The sequence below is a fragment of the Chamaea fasciata genome, unplaced genomic scaffold (genome assembly GCF_029207755.1).
Source record: "Chamaea fasciata isolate MVZ Bird 193981 ecotype frontalis unplaced genomic scaffold, bChaFas1.0.hap1 SCAF_1, whole genome shotgun sequence".
NCBI classification, from domain to species: domain Eukaryota; kingdom Metazoa; phylum Chordata; class Aves; order Passeriformes; family Sylviidae; genus Chamaea; species Chamaea fasciata.
The window spans coordinates 83,103,502-83,113,176 of NW_027094086.1; the positions used below are offsets into that span (position 1 = coordinate 83,103,502).

The 9,675-nt window shown below is 44.6% G+C and overlaps 1 protein-coding gene across 1 annotated transcript in view; it reads left to right on the forward strand.

Moving 5' to 3' along the window:
• Nucleotides 1–4,946, forward strand: part of PHLPP1 (PH domain and leucine rich repeat protein phosphatase 1) — a 133,687-nt gene extending 128,741 nt beyond the window's left edge. Inside the window, exons 16-17 of the mRNA XM_066186770.1 lie at nt 742–970; nt 2,865–4,946. Coding sequence (XP_066042867.1) covers nt 742–970; nt 2,865–3,992 — 1,357 coding nt within the window. The 3' untranslated portion in view covers nt 3,993–4,946. The remainder of the gene's footprint in view (nt 1–741; nt 971–2,864) is intronic.
• Nucleotides 4,947–9,675: the final 4,729 nt, after the last annotated feature.

The window sequence follows — 9,675 nt, forward strand, 5'->3', positions numbered from 1 at the left end:
AGGATGGGTCTTTTTTCACCGTCAAATATTGAAATTATTTACATTTTAATGACAGGCTTCTGAAAACTTCAATTTTATCCTTTTTTTTTTTTTTTTTTTTTTTTTTTTTTTTTTTATTTTTTTTATTTCTACTGTGGCTTCTGCTGAAAAAGCAGGCTTAAACATTTGAAAGAACTTTTTAAACAGGTTTTATACCTGACAGTATAAATGAAAAATCTACCTTTTTACAGTGGAATTCACAGCCATTGTGATTTTTTTTTTTTTGGTCATAATTTGATAACTTTTAAGAGCATTATCTTGAAGATACCACAAAACAGTAAACCTCCGCCTTCTGCTTTTGCCCAAAAGTAGAGTTTTTTTACAGTCAGAATTATCATTTTTATAATAAGATCCATAGCTTCAGAAGCCAAACCTCTATCTGACCTTTAAAACAAGTATGTATTAGATGTAAAGGAAAAGACATGAAACTCTCAGAAATACAAAGATTTTTTTTTTCTAAAATTGAGCATGTTTGAGTATCTGCCTATGTGAAAATAACACCCTGCTTAAAAGTTGCAGGTGGGATCCCTGCAGTGCTGCTGCTGCAGTGTCAATCTTCAGTGGAGACTTTGTTTCAGTCCCAGTGATGCAATAGAGGCAGTGCCCTGAATGTTTCTGGTAGTGAACAGCGGCCGTTTCTCCGCAGTGCCCTAATACTTGTTTTCCAATTAAAGAACAATCACTGTTTTGTTTAAATTCCAGGAAACTTGGAACAGCTGGACAGAAACTTGGAGGCTCTGCTGTCCTTTGCCATATAAAACATGATCCCATGGACCCTGGTGGATGCTTCACGCTAACCTCAGCAAACGTGGGGAAGTGCCAAACTGTTCTCTGCCGGAATGGGAAACCTCTGCCTTTGTCCAGGTGTTATGTGATGAGCTGTGAAGAAGAGCTGAAGAGGATTAAGCAGCATAAGGCCATTATCACAGAGGTTAGAGGACAGCTGGGGACTGCTGCAACTTGCAGCTTCTTTGATGAGCATTTGCACAGCAGTGCATGAAATTACATGTTGATATCAGTAACCTCTAGGAGGTGGTGTTCATGGTGTGGGTTCCTCAGTTGCACTTTTCCTTTCAAGGTGTTTCATAGCATGGAGTCAAGTTGCTTTTCCATTCCATTGCCATGCTGGATTTTGATTAGCTTTTAAGAGGAGCAGCTGTGAGCATGTTGCATTGAAACAGGAAAGCAGATACTCTCCGTCTAATGGGAGAGGAATTGCTGTGTTGGAACTGTCATGGAGAGCTTTTCCAATTAAAAAGGATGAGAGGGCAGAGGACTTGGAGCAATGCCGTCCTTCCCTTAGGAGACTCCTTGCTCCTGGCAGGCTGACTTTGCTGGCTGAGCTATGTTCCCAGAACTGTCCTCTGACAGGCTGCTCTTGAAGAGAGCACTTGCCCAAAAGGAAAACTCACCCTGTGCTCAGCTGAACCATGAGAGAGGAGAAAACTATTTGTTCCTTTCTTAGAAGCTTGAAGCCGCTGCTGTCAGTTTTACTTTGCCTTGTATGACACATGCAGAGAAGTAGATAAATATTGAGTCCTCCTAATGGTGAGGGAAAGGGCAGAAACCTCCCTGCTCTGTGCCTGAGAGCAGAGTGGGCATGTGTGTGTGGAGTAAGTCATGTGTCTGTTGATCTTGCCTGGGAAAGGTGAGGGCTGGGATCTCAAACATGACAAGTTGAAAGGGAATCACTCAAACATAGTGTGCATCATGGAGGCACACTCATTCTGTGGCTCCATGGAGGAAAAGGAGAATTTCTGGGCTGAATCTTCAGATGACTCTCTGATTTCATGCACACGGATGGCTTATCACTGCTGTCAGCCTTCTAATGGAAAGTTAACCAGCTGATATGGGGGCTTTTTTTTCTTTTGAGTGATTTTAAAGAGGAAGCTTTTTTAGTCTTGGTTCACTTTTTTGTGGTTTTCTGCTTTATAATAACCCCTACAGTTATTAGCTGGACCCAAAGAGTGTAAATCCTCACCTTTGCTGTTCTTCTTGAATACACAATCCCCAGCAGGCTGACAGATAGCCAGACTTGCTGCTTCAGACACTTGTTCTGCTTATTCTGGCAGCTTGGATTCTAACCAGGACAGGATTTTGGGATTTGGACGTGCATAGGAATCTTTTCCCAAATGCGTCCATTTTTACTGATGTTATCCCTTCAGATACTACTCCTCCTCCCTTTGGAAATGTCATGTCTAAGTGGAAATGTAGTAAGTAATTGGGGCGTGTAAAACATTTCACTACAACTTAGCTGACTGAGAAATGCAGACTTGCTCTCTGCTACAGTTGCCTTGCATGCCTAATTTACAGGCTTTTTAAAAATGAACTTTGGTTTCTAAAGTGATGAGCCAAGATGAAACCTACAATTGTTACAGCTGCAAGAGAAGACTTGTAACTGAATGACCTGCCCCTATATCAAATGTGTGTTGCTTTGCTCTGTCTAAAGCCAGATACCGTGGGTGGAGGAGGGATAAGTCTGACTCACTGGTTATAGATTTGTCCAGTTGGCTCTTGCAGTTGCAGGAGCAGAATAGATGGCTCTTTGTTGCAGCCTTCTGCTTTGTTGGTCTGTGCATAGGTGGTGCCGATGACAAATCAGTCGGGTGTAGGAGGCGCAGTGCAGGATTGCAAACCAGCCCTTGCTGCGCTCTAATTCCAGCTCTGTCACCTCCTTGCAAGTCACTTTGCTTGTCTGTCTCCTTGTCTGTGAATGGCAGTGTTGGGGGTACTGCAAAAACAACCATCAGTAGAATACAAGGATAGGCAAGTACTATATATCTTTGTCTGTCCTGTTACCAACTTTCTGTCCTTTCTAATTTCAGGATGGCAAAGTGAATGGAGTGACAGATTCAACAAGAATCTTGGGGTACACCTTCCTTCACCCAAGCGTTGTGCCGCGCCCTCACGTCCAATCCATCACCTTAACTCCACAAGATGAGTTCTTCATTCTGGGGAGCAAGGGGCTGTGGGACAGCCTCTCGATGGATGAAGCAGTTGAGGCCGTCAGAAACGTGCCTGACGCTCTGGCGGCTGCCAAGAAGCTTTGCACTTTGGCCCAGAGTTACGGCTGCAATGACAGCATCAGCGCTGTCGTGGTTCAGCTCAACGTGACGGAGGACAGCTTCTGCTGCTGTGAGCTCAATGGGGTCCCGCCCCCCAGCCCAGGCATCTTCCCCCAGTCCGTCAACGTGGTCATCAAGGACAGGCCCACAGACGCGCTCGGGATGCCGTCCTCGAGCAGCGGCATGGCTTCGGAGATCAGCAGCGAGATCTCCACCTCGGAAATGAGCAGCGAGGTGGGGTCCACGGCCTCGGATGAGCCTCCCCAGGTGGCCATGAACGAGAGCAGCCCAGCGTACCCGGGGGAGCAGCGCTGCATGCTGCACCCCGTCTGCCTGTCCAACTCCTTCCAGAGGCAGCTCTCCAGCGCCACCTTCTCCAGCGCCTTCTCCGACAACGGCCTTGACAGCGACGACGAGGAGCCCATCGAGGGGGTGTTCACCAACGGCAGCCGCGTGGAGGTGGAGGTGGACATCCACTGCAGCCGAGCCAAGGAGAAGCAGCTTCTCCAAGTGCCAGTGGAAGCCAGTGACGAGGGTATCGTCATCAGTGCCAATGAAGATGAGCCCGGCCTTCCCAGGAAAGCTGAATATTCTGCCGTGGGCACAATAGGGCGCCGGCGGGGCAACGGCTCTGTGGCACCGCACGAAAGGAGCCATAACTTAATTGAAGTTGCGACGGATGCACCGCTCAGAAAAACCGGGGGCTACTTTGCTGCTCCAGCACAACCTGATCCTGATGACCAGTTCATCATCCCACCAGAGCTCGAAGAAGAAGTCAAGGAGATTATGAAGCAGCACCAGGAGCAACAACAACAGCAACAGCAGCAGCAGCAGCAGAGGCAGTATCCGATGGACCACCTGGCAGACTATTACGACACACCACTATGACCCACTCTATTTACTGCTCAGAAATAAACTAACAAATAAGGAGACTTGACTGTGAGACCCAGTGGGCTTGCATTACAGCAGGGGTTTTCCTTATCCTTTTCCTTTATATACTTCCTTTTCCTTATCCTGTCACTACAGATAACTGCAGCTTTTCGGTTTGTTAGGTTTAATATTCATTGACTTTCTTCTAGAGACGCTTGACTGGTAAAGTTTAAAATAGTTAACCCTCCCTTAACATATCAAGTGTAAAAACAGGAAAACAAACAAACAAAAAAATTTAAAAAAAAAAGAAAAAGGTTTAATATATTGCTGAGAAACAGATGATGATGTAATATTTTTTAAAATGGCTTGTTTGTTTTGTTTGAAAAGCAGGGCAGTAGCCAGTGCTAAATGATTTAAGTAATATTGTAATACTGTATTTCTTTGAGAGAAAAGGCTTTTTTGGTCTTGAAAATGATAGACATTTGTAGAATATGGAGACTAACTCCTAGGAGTTGCTTTACTCTTTCAGGTGACTTAAGTCACTGAGATTCACTAATTTTCTCTGAGAGAACAGTTGATTGGGAAATTCCTGTAAATAGCTCAGTGTTGTATAGTGATGCTTACATGTTTTTGTAGCCTTGGCATTAAGGACACAACCTGAAAAACTGACCTTTTTTTCTTAAGCGACTCTTTGGGCCATGGTCATTAAGCGTGATGGACTGTGTGGCTGTGTCCGAGTTAGCTAGAGCCCAGGTGGTGTAGACTGTTCAAAGAAACCCAGTTTTTCCTCCGGTCTCTTTCTTTCCTTACTTTTACAGACACATTTTGTTTGTGTTCCTTACTGCTGCCACAACCAGCATGATTGTATAGAGCTCATTTGCTGTAGAACATTTACATACCAAGAGTTATATTAAAGCCGAATGCCCAAATGAACATGTCATAATTTTTGTTATAATAAATATGAAATTTACACCTGATGTCTGCTTTTATGTCTGACTAGCTGAGCAGCAGCTCTCAAACAGCCACTTGCTGTGGTTCCTCAGCGTGCTGCTCAGTTAAATCAAGAAGTCTTGAAACTTTTTCAGCTTGATCACACTTTTACACTAACTGCAGAAGCTCACTTGTACTTTCAGAATTCAAAGGTTGTGCAAAGTGGCCTTTAAAAGATACAGACCAACTCTCTGAGGAATTGACCTCTTCCTTTTTTTTCTTTCTTGGTACTAATTCAGCACTATTGATTTGCCCTTTGCCACAGTATTGACAATGCCAGAAGACTGAAGAGGAGCGGTGTGCTCTGGCTCTGTCCCACTGGGACTGAGTGACTGAAGATAGAAATGATGAAGGGATAACAAAAGGTAGAAGGAAAGCACTGGATTCTGAGAGAAGAGAGAAAATATGAGGAGAAGGCAAAAAAATGAATTTAAAACTACCTATGTAAATTTGCTCCAATGTGCTGCATGAACATGAGTTTGATGGCAATCAGACTTTGGTAGCAAAGGGACATCTTTTTGTGATTCCTGTGGGAAAGGAGCAGTATCCTTTCTCCGTATTGCCCCCAGCCAACTGCTCCATTTTACTTCTCATTCTTTAAAAGCTGAATTAGTGTGCAGTCATGACAGTGTCTTGTCCCTTCTTGGCATTTGGTCTGTATTTGAGAAGAGGACTGTGGTGACAGGCTGTTGTCCTTATTCTGTTCTAGAGTGAAATAGCCAAGTTAGAACAGGACTGCTGTTAACAGAAGATTTTTGGTTACTTTTCCTTAATAATAGCAACAGAGGAGCAAACATTAAAATACCTGGTTTGATAAATGTTTATAGCATTGTCTACTGTGGATCTAGAAGACTGTACTTCATTGTAATTTGAGCTTCAAAATATCTCTTTCTTAAAGAAAACTCATTAAATAATGTATTTAAACAAAAAAGGTTTATGGTTTATTGGTCAGTAACTCTTAAGTGTTCTTTGGTAATCAGTTTGTATGTTTCAGATTTTGCTGAATTGATTCATTGTCCTTGGAAAATGTTCTCTTTTTTTCTTTCTCTTTTGGTGCTGCTCGAGACTGAAGCTGATAACAAGCAAGGACACTACCTTTATTTTCCTGCTGCTGGTGGAGGAGTAACCTTGCTGCTGCTGTCTGTGGTCACTGTGCTGAGGTGTCTCTGTTGTGCTGTACATGGGGCACCCCAGAGAGAGGAGCAGAGGGCAGAATAGGGGTGGAAAGGGGAACCGCTTCATGTGAGCTAAACTTTGGCTCAGTGCTGACAAATGATACTCCCCTTCTCTCATGTGAATAGGAGAATATGCGCGTAGACTCTGTAAAGACTTTCCCTTTCCACTGTTTGTAGGACAGCCTCCCAAGAACTTGCCAACCCCTGTGGCATTCACTGCTTACAGACACTGTGGTTTCCTTCCTGATACCCTTCCTTGGAAATGTAGATGGTCAAAACTGACAGCCCACTGAAGGCTGCCCCTTTCAGCCTGGTAAAGTTAAAGTAACTTCGGTAAAGTTAGCAGCAGCATCCTGGAGTCAGGGCTTCTGTGGCAGCAGAGTGACAGGATTTTGGTGGAGGAACTGTACCTTTGGATTTTTGCTCTGCCTTGAAACAGGTGGCTGTGATAGTAGCCTCTCTTAGCAAGTCATAATGTGAAGGATTGATGCATTCGTAGGGGCGACTTCGTCCCTGTACTGGGCTTTGTGTCACGTGTTGGGCTAGATTGGTGGGTTTGGCAAGTTTGTAAGTTGCATTTATTTTTAAACAAGGGTAAAAGGTATTTTGTCCTGGCATTGAACTGGGACTTGAAAAACAAGGTGCAGTGTTTGCAACTCGTTCTTTTTTCTGGACATTGCTGTGCTGTTTCACAAAAGGGGGTTAGTGTGTTCTTACCTCATGGGGGCTGAAGCGAACGTCACTGATTGCATCTACATGCACTAATACTGCACAGGATTTTTGGGTTATGTTCACAGTGTATTTTGCACAATTCTGACCTACTGAGACCTCTCTGACTCAAAGAGATGTCAAAGGATTTGTTTGCAGAACTTGACAGCTGTAGGAGGGATGATGGTTGGGAGCTAAAAAAGAAGGCTTTCAGCCATGGAAAATGTAGAACCCTATTACCTTTATAATGAAACCTTGCATGTCCTTTGAAACTTGCTAGTAGTTGTATCTGAGATGAGCAGAAATGCATGAATAGGAGGAAGTAGATGGCTGATGGCAGAGAAGTGAACATATTCACATTATTTCCTCGAAGATAATTTTAAACAGAAAGTTGTGGTACTATTGAGAAGTAACTGAGTGGCTTCTGTGCTTGTAAACGCGAGCCTTTTGTTAAAAGCCATAAAAGCTTTTTTCTTGCTTTTTGCCCATAATGCTCTAATGTAATGCATTTTGTTGTGCCAGAACAGCCTGTTGGCATCCTGCCTGTTCATTCAGCATGTGGCACCACCACCTCCGTGATGGTGACCAGTGCCATGGTGCCATTGCCTTCCTCTGGCTTACTGGCCTTGGAGCGTGCTGCTGCATCCATGTGGGTTGTCTCCCTCATGGCTACAGAATGTGCTGCTACTGTAGTGCCCCATAAGTCTTGCTTCAAGTGATGTCTCCATAGCAAACTCAGCTTCATCACCAGCCCTCATGTTTACAACTCATACACTAATTTTCCAGCAAATTGTATGTATTTATTTTTTAAGCATAACTTTACTACTTTGGAAGCACTTCTGTGTGGGTCAGGGTGTTAATGAAATGTCTCACTTGGCTCTGAAGCTAATTTCTGCATCTTTGCAGTAGTCATTGATGGTGCCTCTCGGGTGCCGCCTTGCAGGTCTGGGATTGCAAGTGTGCGCTTGAGTGGGTTGGTTGGGATAACCCCGTGAAGGGTGTGCTGGGCTGGGGGGCAGGAGGGCTTGAATCAATTCAAGCAGAACAGTAGGATTCAAAGGAGTGAACACAACGGTAACTTCAGCCTGATCCGCCTGATTTCCTTGGACACTGCCAGCCCTTAGTGGAGAGATGTGCCCTTTCTAAGAGGAGAAGGCACTCAAGCCAAACAGTTCTCAGCAGTGCTGTTGGGTCAGGTCCCTCAGAGCTTTGGCTGCAGAGGGGAGCTACATGTCCAGAAGGTGGTTAAAATATCTTTTGGGCTCAGCTGGAACCAGGACAGTCTTGGCATCTGTTAAATGACTCTGTGTTTACTTTCCGCTGTTAAACTGCTTTACTGCCCTGCTTTGTTAGTTCAATTGACTTGTTTGGGGCTAACGCTGGCTATTGTTGCAGTAATTGCTTTGTCTTACAGATTTGTTACCTTCGTGCTTGCACTGAGGGTTTCATGGGGTGCTGCATGAACCAATCTGTTTCTTCTTGATTGCTTGCATTTTCCTGTGCCTTACACTGATGCATTAAGTGTTCAGATGCCCTGCCTAACAAGACTGCTGCTTCTATGGAAAGCTGAAGGTTAAAATTTGGCTGCTGCCTGAGAGCAAGTAACTCTTTGCAGCCATTTCAATCAAAAGGTGGGGGTGGAAAACCCCCAAATATTAAATAGATTAACCGCAGCCCCAGGGCAGAATCAGTATATCATTTATCTAGGACATCAGTGCGGAAAAAGTTCCTTGTCTGCTCCAAGTCCCTGGTTTAAATGATTGGTCCCTGCTTTTATCCAGACCGTTTTATTTGTATTTCCATTCCTGTTGAGGTCAACAGTTCATCCTTTAGATCATCCTTTCTCAGGCTGACAAGTTTGGATTCACCTGCGGTTGACTTGGATACCTCGTCCCACCTTTTATCTCATGCCATGAGCTAAGCTTGCCCTCTTTTAGGTTGAGACTGAGGCAGGATCTGAACGAGACAGACACTATCTCATCTTTTTCCATAATTTTTTTAAATATTGTAAGACAAAGGGAGACACTTAAACTGCAAGAGCTCATCAGAGGCATGATAGCACGAGGAAGCTGTTGAATAATAACTGCAGTGTGACAGAGACCTGCGACAGGCAGGACTGGTCCGCTCCCTCATAGGGGAGACGCAGGAGCAGGTGATCCCCTGAGGCTTTCTGCTGTAGGAGATTCAGGGTGCCTGATTTACAATCAGAGTGTGGATTCCTGCACGTCAGGCTTTCGGGAAGAGGATGAACTATGCAGTCCCAAGGCTGGGAAGTAGTTCCTGCTGGTGGATGAAGTTCAGCTGGCTCTTCTTGCCCTGTTGCCCATTAGGGTCTCAATTCCAATGCCCTGCTGCTCATCATAGCCTCTGGTGCATGTTTGATGTTTTTGTTTGAGTTTGTTCTTCTGTGTCTCTCAAAACTTAAGGAAACAGACAGAAAAGCAATCTTTTACCAGTGGTTCTGCAGAACTGTCGTCGGAGGTTTATGTTTAGGGCGTGTGGGTAACTTAGGGGCGTCCCAGGGGCCATCAGTGGGCAAGGATGGGGCTCTGGAGGAATTTAGGAGCTCCCAGTGCCAGCAGCTCTGTGATGAGAGCTTGGGCACCAGACACAATGCTCTGAGCACAGCAGGCTCTTCGCCCTTCGTCAGATTCAGCACAGCTGCACCAAGAGAAATAAATGTGTTTTAACAGTAAAGTTGTCAGTATTGACTTGTGGAACAGATGGGATTGTTTTGCTAATTAAATATATGCTGTTGAATGCTTTAAAGGAAATGCTTTGGGATGCAGAACTATGAAGAGAGACTGGTGTAGCAGAAGTCTGTGACT